Source organism: Phaseolus vulgaris, chromosome 3 (genome assembly GCF_051622355.1).
Source record: "Phaseolus vulgaris cultivar YP4 chromosome 3, ASM5162235v1, whole genome shotgun sequence".
Taxonomy (NCBI): domain Eukaryota; kingdom Viridiplantae; phylum Streptophyta; class Magnoliopsida; order Fabales; family Fabaceae; genus Phaseolus; species Phaseolus vulgaris.
In genome coordinates, this window is record NC_143500.1 from 21,516,650 (window position 1) to 21,531,843 (window position 15,194).

The following is a 15,194-nucleotide window of genomic DNA, read 5'->3' on the forward strand; positions in this document are numbered from 1 at the left end:
ATTGGTATTGTAACATAAAAGTTGTCAATAAAGAAGATGGAAGAGAGCGTTGTAAATAAAGCAATAAAGAAGACAATAAGTATAAAAACGGTTAATTCTTCTTCACTTTGTGTCTGTAAATAAATAAACTCCGTTCTTTGATTCATATATTTAAAAGTTATATTTTAAATTCAATAAACATAAAATTGATTGATTTTTTTAATACATAAGAATTTAGATAGTATAAACGAGATTGTTCAACACAGCACAAATAACTTAGAAGAATATTAATTCATGATAAATAATAAAAAAATAATTTTAAAGAAAGAAAGTAAAAAGAAAAAATATTTGTAATGATAGAAAGTTATAAAGTTAAATAAAAAAAAGGAGAGGGTAGTGAAAATATATAGTTGTAATGAATCGTCCTGGACCGGACCCCATCCCGTTTTGGTTATCTCTCACTCTTTCAACTCTCTCTGTTTCTCTCCCAACCCCATCCATCATTCTATCTCTCTCTGCAAACCACACCACCAAATTCCAATGCATCTTCCTTCTTATTTCAATCACTGCAACTATTACTCTTTCATGCTTTTGCTTCTCCTTATTTGAATTCCTTTTCCCTGAATCTCTCTCTATCTGATAGGGCAAAAACAAAACCCTAGCCTAGGATATATCTCAAAGAAAAACCTCCTTGGTTGGGGTGGCGTGGGTGGATAATTGAATTAGTCCAGCAGAGAAGAAGAGAGGAGATGGAAGGAGTACCGCACCCAGTACCCAGAACTGTCGAAGAGGTTTTCACCGACTTTAAGGGCAGACGCTCTGGTTTGATTAAGGCCCTCACCACTGGTACTCTTTCTCTCCTTTTTTTCTTTACTTTTATTCATTACAGTTATCATAACATATTCTCTTTACACTCTCTTCTTCTTGCAGACGTTGAAAAGTTTTACCAGCAGTGCGATCCTGGTGGGTTTCGGTTTTCTTCAATTATTGCTCTTTTCTCTGCTTTCGTACCCATTATTCGTCTTCTGTTTCGCTATTTTTACTATGCTCCCCAATTATCAATGTTGCTGCCTTTCTCAACTGTTACACCCCATTTGGAGTATCATTCTACTTTACAAAGCACACATCTATCTCGCGCTCGCTCATCCATTAATGTTTGAGAATTTGTCTGCACTGCTTGAATTTCTCCTTCGGAAGCCATTGAGAAACGCAAATTGTTGGAGGGGGACAGGTTAAAGGTTTCTGATCAATTTTCAAAGAAAAAAAAAACGGTACAACCATTATTTTAAAAAAAAAGGAAAGTTTTAGTTTGAGGGAGTAATATCTTTGCTGATAAAAAAAAAAAAATCTCTCCTCTACTTCGATCAAACTAGCATCTACCACTCCATAAAAAAACTAACACTACTGCTCACCGTGTAACTCCTTAGCTCCCTAGTTGAGAGTACGCATACGCTTAGGGTTTGTGTATGTATGAAATCAGAGAGGGACATATAATATCAAATATAATGCTATCCCAGGCTTCTGCTATTTCTATACGTTTTCTTTCCTCATTTTCCTTTTTTTTTCCTCCTCATTTTTCGGATTTTTTTTTAACCCTTTCCCCCCTCCTTCCTTGGGTGCCTGTGTATATTTTTTTATGTGATATATATCAGGCCGTTTAAGTTTCATAGCTGTTATGTGTTGAATGTGAGACTCTACTGGTGATGTTGAACAGTTAGTAATGCTCATTCAGATGTATTCAGTTGAGTGTGAGAATCTACTGGTGACGTTGAACCGTTAGTAACAACCATTCAAGTGTATTCAGTTGAATGTGAGAATCTACGGGTGATGTTGAACTGATAGTAACAATGATTCAAATGCATTCAGTTAAATGTGAGAATCTACGGGTGATGTTGAACCATTGCTAACAACAATTTTGTTTTCTTCCTCTACTGCAAATGTTTGTTGTTTGACGTGTTTAATGTGAATTTGGTTGTCACTGTGCACAAGTGTCACTACTACAAGGTTGAGTGCGTGTCACTCGGTTTCTTTAATCTTCACCATGGGTTGTTGGTTTTTTCCGACTGCGCAATGTTTGAAAGTTGTTAGAAGGAAATTAATGGTTATATGAAGGGAATTTAAAAAAGAATGGGGGCAAAGTATCAATCTTGAATAATTGTTTGTCCTATTAATAAAGTACTATACCAAAATGCAATTTCTACAATTAAATTTGATTTGAATAGAAAATATATGAATGGTTATTGAAGTAATTTACATAATTTGACCTCCAAAATAGGAAGAACCCAAAAGCGAAGTGTTATACGTAATGTATTTTCTTAACATTATGTTATTAATCTACAAAATTTGTCCTCCAAAGTAGGAAGAACCTGAAAGACTGAGTATTTTTGAAGTGTTACATGTAATGTTTTTGTTAACAATATGTTATTCTCATTGTAGAGAAGGAGAATCTGTGTCTATATGGGTTTCCAAATGAAACCTGGGAAGTAAATTTGCCTGTTGAGGAAGTGCCACCTGAACTTCCTGAGCCGGCATTAGGTATAAACTTTGCCAGGGATGGCATGCAAGAGAAGGACTGGTTATCACTGGTTGCAGTTCACAGTGACTCATGGCTGCTTGCTGTTGCTTTCTACTTTGGTGCCCGCTTTGGATTTGGTAAGAATGAAAGGTAAGAATCCCGTTCTCTATTATACACTTGCAAAACATTTTATTCTTATTAGCCTTATTAACTTATTTTATATTATTTACTGTAGAACTACAACCTTCTAAACTTGCTTCCATCTTTTCCTTGTATTTTTCCAATAAGTATTTGGCTTTTTGTAGCCCTGCCCTGCTAGTTTTGAAGTTCTTTGATACATCTAACTTGTTTACATCACTCGATTCAAGCAGTACACAGTTTTTGGAATAAAAGTTATAATTCGTCGAATTCTTTTATACATTACAGAATTCTTCTATACATTACGACAGTAAGATATTGCAAGAATTTTTATGTTTCAATAATCTATTGCAGTCCACTGTCAAAGATGAAACGTAGCAATATGTGTAAATTTTCTTGAAACGCCGAACCAAATGAAAGTCAAGGTTCTCTGTGTGTTTTTGTGAACTTAATTGCAGTTTTAATTCTACAGGATAAGCATACTGTGGATGGAATTGTTCGAAAATAAAAGACATCGATAATCTTTGTAGATCCGATGCCAACTAGAGATGTGACCAAATTATAGTCAACCTCACTTTACAAACTTGTTTTGTAGGGTTGAATTAGGCCTAAAGCCACTTTCCAAGAATATATAAGTAACCAATTCACATTTTTTAAGACAGTTTGTTAAAATTCAGTTAGTAATGTTTAATTTTTCTGTAATTGTAATATTTTCCAAATCCTCTTTAGGAAATAATGACAGAAAGAGAATAATTGGTGGTGGAGTTTTAATTTTTAAAAATTAAACTCTTCTACTTTCAAATCTTCCTAAGAGATAGGGATGGGTATACACCCAACCCGTTTAAGGTTCGGCCCATGAAGTCTGTGTTTTAAATGGGCTGGATAAATCTGGCCTGCAAAGTAAATGGGTTTTTTGTCCACATCTATTGCTGGTCCCCTAAGCCATGGATAAATGGACCGGTCTGCTAGCCTGTCAAGCTTTTCCGAAAAAGAGAACATTTTTTATACCATTACATAGTTTTTTCTTTTACATTGTTAAACTAAATTGTGCCAAAAGTTAAACATACAAACATTAAAATTGTTTTAATTACTAAAAATATTACAACATTTAAATTGTTTGTCTCTATAGTCAGTAGTTAATAATTCTAATAAAAACATTTAAATTGTTTAAATACCTAAAATATGATGGCATTTTGTTGTTTGTTTCAACATTTAGGCATCTCCTATAACATTTGAACCATTGTTTTACTATAGTTTGCACTTTTGTTTCAGTATTAAAAATAAATTATGTTAAATGTGTAATAGGTTAGCCCGTCTGTAAAGTTCACTGACTAAACCAGCCGAACATAAAAATCTCGTATGTTTATCTGCATGTTTTAAAGACAGGCTCGAAACAGCAAGGATATGGTTCTTAACAGTCTGCACACGGACTTGGGTTTGTGTACGCACCCCTAACAAGATAGAGAAAAACAATTTGTACTAAATATTTATTATTTATGATGGATTAAAATAATGGAATTTTGTAAAAAGAATGATTAATGCAAGTGACAATTAGAAAGTCTTATAAAAATGGGTTGTGAAATTTCAATAAAACTCGGCTTTATTAATTTATGTATTGGTTCTTGAAGATTGGATTTACCTCAACATGGGACACAAAAATGACTTTGTCAAGTGTCACCACAGTCTCCAAATTTGACTTAATCCAGTCCTTTTAAGACAATTGTTATGTGCCCAATCATTAAAGGCTGAATTTCATTGGTGGTTGAATTCAGCTGCAGAATTATATTGTTGATTGATGTGTTTGAAAGTTTTGATCAAAGTAAAGAGTATGTTGAGAGACCAAAATACCAGTTTTTTTCATCTCTATCTTGTCAAGAAACCAATGGCATGACCGTGCATATTCTTCCTCATTGTTTAAGGTTTATACTTGTCTATAAATTGCATATCAATCACGATTTTTCTCACCCTGCTAGATACTGACTGACCATGTCTATGTCTAAATGTATCCCTATTCTCCTTTTAACCCTTTTGTGTACCGTGACTATCTATTTCTTTAGTCTTGGAAACTGTTTTAACTGTAGAGATAATTACTTGTTAAATTTGTAATATTTGTCTAGAGGAGCTTCCTTTTCTGTTTGTTGGTACGATTTATTTTTTAATTTTCTCTGTACTCTCAGTTTTAAATTTTCTTCATTTTCACTTTATGCTCCTTTTCATTTAAGTTCACACTCTAATTGAATTTTAAACTTGTTATAGTAAAGTATGAAATCGTTGGAGTTTGGTGATATATTGTTGGTGAATATACAGGATAAACTTTATTTGATAATTTTTTTGGCCATAGGCAAGTCATAAGAAAACTAACCTCAAAAATAAGTGAGCAAAAACAAAATAAAGAGGGAGGAAATTGAGTGCAACACAGAAATTAGAATTAGGGAGGGATTTTGATACACATCCTCCTAGCATGGAGAAAAAAAAAGGCAATCCTGTCTTCTTCCCAAATGAAACCAGGAACTAAAGCAAAAAATATGCCTCTGCCACTACTCCATGCCACTGTTGAAGCTTCTTGCTGTATTGCATCAAAATACTATGGCAATGATCCACCCTTACACAGACCTACAAACTAACCCCATGAGGTATTCCCTCTCTATGCCTTAGTCTCCCAAACCCAACGTCCTCAACTTGTTGCTGATCAAAATTGCCTCCAAAGTCCTTGAATTCTACATAATAACTGTAAACCAAAGCCACAAGAAACCAGAGCCAAGCATAAGTGATAATTGAAGGGTCAATACAGCCAAGCAGAGTGAAGAAAAGGTTATCTTAAGAGTTGAGATTTTAGAAAGAAAGTGAATAATTGGCCATAACCCGTGTTTCCTCTGGGCCACTGTATTAGAACCAATGAAACAACATAGTAAATTGGATGTGGTTAAAACTGTATGTATGGATTTAGTAATGTGTTAGTAGGAAAGGGGATTTGGGAAAGAGTAGAAGAAGACAGAAATTTGAGTCTTGCTATGGGGGGGAATGGATGCAGAAGGTTGCTACTTGTGGTACTTGGACAGTGGAAGCAATCATATGTGAAGTTGGTTTGTGGTGTAGTTAAATTGGTTTTCTACGGGTGATGAAGGAAGTATAGAAAATTTTATAGAAAGTGCTTATGGTCAGAATGTAAAGTCGCTTTGGAGTATGGTAATAGGCCACTACCATACCATAATGGGTTTGGAAGGTGACATGGTAAAAGATGTCCATGTTGTATATGCCAAGTAGATATTCATGTATACATGATAATGTGGCAATTTATTTGCCTTGTCGTCATTTTATAATATTATGACAGCAGGAACTAAAAGTAACAATGTCAATAAATTAAACATCAAATGGAAAAGATGTTTAGGGACTAAAACAAAAAAAAAAGATTAGGTTATAAGAATGAAAAGTATATTTAAGCCAAACAAATTTAAGGATGGGTTCAAAGGGTGAAGGTGGGGATAGTTGCTTGTGGCTTACTTAAATTTTTAAGGTCCCCAGCATTGGTAGTGATACTGCAGCTTTTTACTGGTGAGTCCTAAGACCCTTGTGCAGGAATATGGATACTTAAATCATCACAAATAAGATGTATTACTAATACTAAAGTTAAAAGACAAAGAACAACATTGGGAGTTCATATGGACCCTGTTGAAATTATAGGGTTCTAGGTATTGGGGAAAGAAATTAAGAGTATACAAATTTGGATAGTATTCTCTTGCATATTGAGAAATACTGTGATACAGTCAATATAATAGTAGATATTTTCTATATATTTGAACTAAGGCCAATTACTAATATTCTTCTTCTGGGGTATATTTGAGCCTCCCATTGGTCCCTTTAATCTCGGTACCTACTTGTGGTACTCAATTTAATATCTGAGTACAAAGGTAGTCCGATTGAATTCAATACTAAAAGTTGGGAGATAAATCATGTGTCTTTCACGGAAAGTTTGGTCTTTGGGGTAGGGAGGGTGATGAAAACAAAATGAAAAAAACAGACTCAAGGAGTCCAAGAAGAAAAAGTACACTGCTACAAATATTGAGATACTTGGTTTGAAGATCGTATATGATATCATTTTAGGAGGTTCTTCTAATTTTGGTTCAAATGGATATTTTCAGGAAAAGGCTTTTTCAGATGATAAATGATCTGCCAACAATCTTCGAACTTGTGACTGGAAGTGTTAAGCAATCAAAGGATCAACCAGCTGCTCACAACAATGGTAGCAAATTCAAATCAAGTGGAAAGGTGGTACGTAGTTTTCAATCATTTCTTAATTTATGTTTGTATAACTGTCCTTGTGTGAAAAGTCACTTCGGTCTTCCTGTTTTGGATGCTTCCTGTTAACAGTCTCGTCAGTCTGAGTCTCAAGCCAAGGGGATGAAGATGTCTGCACCACCTAAAGAGGAGGATGAGAGTGGAGAGGAAGAAGAAGAAGATGATGAACAAGGTGCAACATGTGGTGCTTGCGGTGATAATTATGGCACTGATGAATTCTGGATCTGTTGTGATATGTGTGAAAGATGGTTCCATGGTAAATGTGTTAAAATTACTCCCGCTAAGGCTGAGCACATCAAGCAATACAAGTGCCCCAGCTGCAGTAACAAGAGGGTTAGAGTTTGAAAGCACTAACCTTTGGATCCATCAGCAATTAAACAGACAAGATTTAGAATGTTTGATAACATTTTTACAAGTGAAAATTGCTTCCTGTTCTAGTCAATGGTGCACTTTAATGACTATGCAGATGGAATTTCAAGTTTTGCTACTGTGTTCATTCCTACTGTCTAATCTTCTTGGGAATTGTGTTAAGTAGTCATTGACAACGAAGATATTATATAAATATATTATGCAGTTTCTGGTTTTGCTTTAATAAACATTTTATTTACTTCTACATTATAATGCGGTGGGAACCACTGTTATATAGTGTGCCTTCAACGGAAATCAATTAAGATCAGTAGTGTCCACAAAGGGGCTTTGATATTGCTTGAACCGGTTTTTAATTTTGTTAGTCAATTTTGAGAAAGAAAAAGCAAAGAGCAATGATATTCTGTCGCACCCGAAATATTTGTTTCCATCATTGGAGGCGGGTCTTGTTAGCAGGTTCAAAGTAATCTTTCAGGGAATTAAAGCAAGAATTACAAATTGTTGGCCGTGCATCACTATATGCTTAGAATGCCTGTTTTTGAACCGATAATCTGCTCCCAAATTTAATCGGGTGAAAAGATAATTTGAAGCAAAATTTCAGTTCCTTTTGGATTTGAACTTCGAAGCAAAATATAAGCTGGTCCAATTATCAAAATGAACTATTAATATGGATAACAGATTTAAATCAATGGGCGGTGGACTATTTGTTTATCAAAGGATATTATTTTAGTATGATACTATGTTATTGGGGTTACGTCCAGCACCTTCATAATTTAAAAAGTCATCTCTATATAATCTGAAAATTTAATTTTGTAAATTTGTATCGTGAATGTAAAATTTGAAATATAAAATATATAATTTGACATGTATAATCCAAGAAGAAAAAGTATATTCTAAATTACATATTTTATAATAATTTTTTATGTTTTGAAATGTGCAATCCGAATTACTCTATCTTTTATATTTTGGATATATTTTGGATGATGTATTAAAATGTAATATAAAATATAAAATATGTATTTCAAAATATATAATTCAAGACGTTTCATTTTTCATTTTTTAATATTTTTATAGAATTGATTTCAAATCCTATTAATATATTTTAAAGACTTGTTTTTGTACTTTAAACATAAATAATTTATTTAATACAATTTTTTTTCAAAAGTATAACGTAAAGTAAACATAATATATTATGACAATATTTTATATATTAATGATAAAATAAATTCTATAATATAATTGTCAAATATAAAATATAAAACTTAAGTATTTGTTCTAAGAACTGGAACCATGATTTTATCATTTGTTCCATACAACATGCAAATATTTGGTCTAAATGGTTTTTTCATCCGTGATGTCATAGACTACTATAACGTATAATGAGTTTCATTTTTGGAGTATTTTTTTTGTTTAGTAGAAAGTCGACAATCCTCTTTAATATCATATGTATTTGTAAAAATTATATTAGACACTTAAAAAAATATTAAAATAATAAATGATGGTGAAACATGAGAACAATGTAACTAAATTATCAAATAAATATGCTCTTGTTATGATGTTGTAGTGTCTAACTATCATTTAGACTATACATACGATAACACAAGATTTTCGTCCGTCCAAGGAAGTATGTGGGGTGTGACAATGATCTGAGCTAGTACATGTATCTAACTGCTTATGTTGAGGGATGTGAAGTCAGTGTCACACTGCTAACAAGATGGTCGACAAACTGCAATCATCGATCATCGATAATAATAACTACACCTTCTTCCAATGGTGGGGAGCCTAAGTAATCATCTGCTTGTATCCAAACTACTGTAATACACACTATGGTTGTTAGCACACCTTTAGCCAAATATATCTCAAGAACATGATTATCACATCAAATAATAGACTAGGATGATGGTCATTGTAAGGATTTCAAAGCATCCTAACATTGGTAAGACCATCGATTTGCAGACGCACAATGCTAATTGTACATATATAGCATCCTGTGACATAATGATACGTTCGAGGAAGGAGCTCCTTATATGTGAGATTCATATATCTCGTTTCCATCTTTGGAAAGTGTTCATATATCTACTCATGATCTATCATGAACTCAAAATTATTGATATATTTTGTTAAAAATAATTTTAAGTTGTTGAAATTTTGTATATTATTTACCTATAATAGCGTGACATAACCTCCTAACTGCTTTGCGCAAAAGCATCCTCCAACTGGTGATACATGTGGGTGAGTCTGTCAGCTTCCCATGCGTACCCACCACACATCCTCAAATTGTTGAATAACGAAAATATGATATGTTGAAAAATGTTGCAACAAATGTTGTACACCCTATTAGATGCAACAAATGAGTGAGAGTTGTATACTCCCAACTGTGGCAAATGTGCAACCGACTTAGTTCGAGGTGAGCATCATGATATTGTCTCAACTCTATTATGGCGTCACTAAACTTCACCTCAAAGAGCTCAACCGATAATGATGACACTAATGTGAAATATAACTTCACTTATGAACAAAATTGACCTATAATGGGGAGATGCAGCAAAGCTGACATATAATCTAGAGTAATGGTAATCTCACCAATAGAAAGGTGAAAATTGTTGGTGTCACGGTGCCACCTCTCAACATAGTCTAATATGGAACATTTATCACCGATTTAATAACTAATGTTGCACAGTGACAACAACCCAGTGTTAAATATCACAACCTCAATTTAGGGATAAGGGATCCCATACTTACTTAACTTGTGTCCATGGGAGACCAAATTCAGTTTTCCTCAATCCTCACCCTGCCACAATCTACAAGTCACATGGTTAGCGCAACTCAGTAACAACAATGTATCAATTTGTCCCATAGAAAATCCTACTTGTTCATTGTGTCATGTAGCGAATGGTGGCAACACACCGACATCAATGACAATGACAATTTGTTCCATATCCTTTTTACAGATCAACACTATCGATTTGAATGTATTTATACATATTAGTTGAGCATGGGAGCTTTGATGTTTCAAATCCACATGAAGCCTGAAGTTGTGCTGCTTTCTGGGTTTGGGTTTAGATTAGGTTCTTTAGAATCTTTGTTAAGATTAGTCCTTAAAGCCTATGCAAAGCTTGATCAAAGCTGTTTTAAGAAACTAAGTGTTTTCCAAGCAAAGGGAAAACAACCGGTTGATTTATTGAAATAATCGGTTGTTTGTCACTTAGCTGGCTGGATGTTTTGAAACTGCTTTTTGAATCAACTGTGCAACTGCTTGACTCATTCAACCAGTTAAATCGTGGTTTCAACCGGTTAAATGTGTGTTTTCATAACAGTTTTTTGAAAACCTGTTTTAACTGTTTTGAATGAGATCAAAACTGATTTAGGTTCTGTTATGTTGCCTTAAACGACTAGTTTTCAAAAGCTATAAATATAGCCTTCTTTCAAATGTTTTAAATACAAGTTTAACACATTGTTGTGGAATCAAGAGAGAGTTTAAAGATTCGTTTTTGAAAGAATTTTTTCAAAGTTTAGCAAGATTGTTGATAAAGCTTTGCTCTGGTGCAAGAACTGATCATAGGGCTTCTGGTTTTGTAATTCTAGGTGTTTTCTATTCTTGCTTAATTTCCTGTAATTGTACTTTGATAAACTTGTGTAAGTGTTGGTAAAATCCTGTAAAGTCAGTGGGATTCTTGTTGATCAAGAGTGATCAAAGGCTTTGAAGAATCCAAATCCAAGTGTTTGATGCAAGGCTGGAGTTGCTGCTGTGTTTAGGATATGATTTGGGTAGTTTATTTGTGTAATCCACTATTTGTTGTATCTAAAGCTAAAGTGTTTTTAAAACCTTTTAAGTTTAAAGTGTTTTTCGAACTAAGTCAAAAACAACCTGTTGTTTTGTCGAAACAACCGATTGTTTTACTCTTAGGTGTTTTTGAAAAGGTTGAAAACTGTTTTGGTTGGTTGACCAAAACAATCGATTATTTCGTAATTTCAATCGATCGTTTGTTTGAAAATCCTAACAGAATTATGTTTTGTTAGTTGAGTGTTCTTTAAATGTTTTTCAACTGAATACGCTCCTCTATTAAATGTTTTGACCAATCTTTGAAAGCCATAAATAGTTTGTTTATGTTTTATAACAAACCAGAAAAACAAATTTGAGTTTTTCAGTTGTGAAAGATTGCTTTCAAGTTTTTGAACATTCACATTCAGCTTTGGTTTTCTCAAGAGAGAGTGGAATAGGATTACATCTGTATTGATTTCAGTTTATTTTGTAAACAAGTGTAATTCGTTATGAACACTTTGTAAATTCTGGTGTTGTTGCCAAACAGTGTTGTGTGCTCTTGCGGTTGTCAAGATCAACATTCTTGGTGTGTGTTGTGCCAAAGGAAGTGTGTTTCTTGAAGGATTCAATGTCACTTCTTTGGTGGTTTGTGTGTAATCTGTATTGATTGCTTAGTGGATTGCCTAGTGGCTTTTGGGGACTGGATGTAGCTCTTGGTTTAAGAGTGAACCAATATAAATTGTTTGTGTATCTCTTTCTTCCCTTAAACTCATTTAAATTCAGTTGTTATTGCTTTGCTGGTATAAACAACCGATTGTTTCGAAGAAACAACCGATTGTTGTTCTGGTACTTTGCTGTTTTGTGCTTTATATCTTGGCTAACTGTATTTCTGATTGAGTTTCATACAAAGGATTTTTTTCTAGCTGAAAAAGTTTTCGAAAACCCCTTTTAAACAATTCACCCCCCCTCTCGTTGAAGGTCATATATTCTAACATATGTTCTAACAATTGCTGTTTTGTGCTTTATATCTTGGCTAACTGAATTTTTGATTGAGTTTTATACAAAGGATTTTGTTCTAGCTGAAAAAGTTTTTGAAAACCCCTTTTAAACATTTCACCCCCCTCTCGTTTAAGGCCATATATTCTAACAATTGGTATCAGAGCTTGGTACTTGAAAAATACTCAGGTTTGATCCTAAAATCTTTTTTCAATGGCTGGAAAACTACATTTTGAGGAGGATGCTTCAATTAACAAACCATTTTTATTTTGTGGTTTGAATTATAAGTATTGGGAAGTTAGAATGAAAATCTTTGTTGAATCCATTGATCAAGGGATTTGGGATGCAATTGAAAATGACCCTTTCTCTCCAAAGATTAAAAAGAGTGGATCTTTTATTAAAAAACCTTGGTCCCAATGGACTAATGAAGAAAGTGAAAAGGCCAAGTTTGATTGCATTGCCAAAAATATAATAACGTCTGCTTTGGATTCTAAAGAATTTTTCAGGATCTCAAAATGTGAATCTGCTAAGGAGATGTGGGATACACTCAAAGCAACTCATGAGAGTACCACTGAAATAAAAAAAATCAAAGACAAGAAGAAAAAGGAGGAAGAATAAAAAAGGTCTCAATCTATGCTTCATGGCCAAAAAGGGAGATGATTCAAGCAGTGTAAGTTCCTCTAATTCTTCAAATACTGAAAATTACAGTTAATTGCTTCAAGCTTTTCAAGAAACACATGAAAAAGCTAACCGATTGACTCTCTTGAACAACCGATTGAAGGGAATGAACAACTGGCTTGAAAACAGAGTCAAATCACTGGAAGAAGAATTAGAAAATTCAAAAACAGATTTTGAAAACCTTGAAATTCTTTTCAAAAACTCTTCTTGAAGGTGTGACTCTCTTATTTGTGAAAATTGTAAAAATCTTGAAAAGAAAGTTCATTATCTTGTAAGAACTGTGGATAAGCTTTGAAAGGGTAAATCCAACTTTGAGAATGTCTTGGCATCTCAAAATTGTGTTTTTGGAAAAGCTGGATTAGGTTTTAATCCATAGAACAAGCAAGACAAGTTTTCAAAGTCATTTTCGAAACTGCCAGAAAAACAACCGATTGTTCTATCGAAACAACCGGTTGTTACATGCTTTTATCGCATGAAAAGAGGCTATTCTGTTAGATTCTATAAAATTAGGAAAAATTCTGTTCCTAAAGGCATTATGAGATGGATTCTTAAAGATTCTGGAGTTCCCAGTGATGAATGTAAATCAAAAGGACCCACATTTAAAAGGGGACCAAATCTTTGTACTTGAAATTTTACTTTGTAGGGAAATTTGATGGAGAGCATGCAATAGTGGTATCTGGACAGTGGCTGCTCAAAACACATGACAAGAGATAAATCAAAGTTTGTGAGCATCACCTTCAAACAAGAAGGCCATGTAACATATGGAGATAACAACAAAGGAATAATTCTTGGAAGAGGCTCTATAGGAGACAAGAGTATCTTGCTCATTCATGATGTCTTGTATGTAGAGGGACTAAAACACAACTTGCTTAGCATTAACCAATTATGTGACAAAGGCTATCAAGTAATCTTCAAGACAAACTCTTGTGAAATCTGCCTTCCTAACACAAAAGAGGTAATGTTGATTGGTAAGAGAATCAACAATGTCTATCTCTTGGATATTTCTTCTCATTGTTCTATAGGTTGTCTTCTTTCTAAGCATGATGAATCTTGGTTATGGCATAGAAGAATTGCTCACATTCACATGAATCACTTAAACAAATTAATCTCAAAAGATCTTGTGATTGGGTTGCCCAAGCTTAAGTTTGAGAAGGACCACATATGTGAAGCATGTCAAAAGGGGAAAAAAGTTAAAAATTATTTAAAAATTACAATGTTGTTTCATCTTTAAAACCTCTTGAGCTGCTCCATATGGATTTGTTTGGACCTTCAAGAACCATGACTCTTGGTGACAACTATTATGCTCTTGTTATTGTGGATGATTTCTCTAGGTACACATGGACTCTCTTCTTGGAATCAAAGAGTGATGCCTTCTCTGCCTTCAAAAAGCTTGCTAGAAGGTTACAAAACACAAAAAAATAGCAACATTGGTTCTATAAGGAGTGATCATGGAAGGGAATTTCAAAATGAGAAATTCAGCAAATTCTGTGAGAAGATGGGGATCTTACACAACTTCTCTGCACCAAGAACTCCTCGACAAAATGGTGTAGTAGAAAGAAAGAACAGATCTCTTGAAGAGTTAGCAAGAACCATGCTAAGTGAATCTTCCTTACCCAAGTATTTTTGGGCTGATGCTGTTAGCACCTCTTGCTATGTGATGAATAGAGTGCTAATAAGGCCAATGTTGAAGGAAACTCCCTATGAACTCTTCAATTGAAGGAAGCCAAACATTTGTCACCTAAGAGTGTTTGGATGCAGCTGTTTTGTTATGAATAATGGGAAAGAAAATCTGGGAAAGTTTGATGAAAAAGTTGACCATAGAATCTTTATTGGTTATTCCTTAAATAGCCATGCCTATAGGATCTACAATAAGAGGCTCATGACAGTAGAAGAATCTGTTCATGTGGTGTTTGGTGAAGTTGATCACAAAAGCATTCAAGTCTCAAAGAACAACACAGAAGAGGATGAGTAGAACATCATTTTGGAGAAGCTGGACTGCTGTGCAGAAAAACAACCGGGTTGATTCATCGAAACAACCGATTGGAAATTCTGCAGCAGAGTGAGTTGCCTAAAGAATGCAGAATACCAAGAGATCTGTCAGTGGAGAACATCATTGGGCAGATAAAGGAGGGTGTTTCTACACGTAGCTCTATCTCAAACTTCTGCAGGCATGCTCCTTTTATGATGGAGGAGGGCCAAGCTCATCACACTATGGAAGACAAGATCCAAGTCTAGATCGTCTAGAGCCATGTGGGGAGCGTTTAGACTCAAGTATGGAGTGTCTAGCACAAGAAGAGGGGCGACTACAAAAGGAGCGTCTAGGAGGAAGCCTAGACCGTCTAGGACCTATCACTAGGTCCATGGCCAAGCATCTCCACGCACATTTGGGGCAAGCAACGGATGGAAGGGAAAGGAACCTATACATGGCCCATTAGGGGTGGCTTAGTAGTTAGTGTAGTGTTA

At 34.4% G+C, this 15,194-nt stretch overlaps 1 protein-coding gene across 2 annotated transcripts; it reads left to right on the forward strand.

The window, feature by feature from the left end:
- Nucleotides 1–365: 365 nt before the first annotated feature.
- LOC137806869 (PHD finger protein Alfin1) lies at nucleotides 366–7,524 on the forward strand. Of its 2 annotated transcripts, none has more exons than XM_068607208.1 (5): nucleotides 366–825; nucleotides 910–942; nucleotides 2,416–2,644; nucleotides 6,772–6,901; nucleotides 7,001–7,524. In XM_068607208.1, exons 1-5 carry the CDS (start codon nucleotides 729–731, stop codon nucleotides 7,271–7,273), a joined length of 762 nt encoding a protein of 253 aa, XP_068463309.1. In that variant the 5' UTR covers nucleotides 366–728; the 3' UTR covers nucleotides 7,274–7,524. The 2 variants fall into 2 exon arrangements, with proteins under 2 accessions (XP_068463309.1, XP_068463310.1); XM_068607209.1 differs by having other exon boundaries at nucleotides 376–825; nucleotides 6,772–6,898.
- Nucleotides 7,525–15,194: the final 7,670 nt, after the last annotated feature.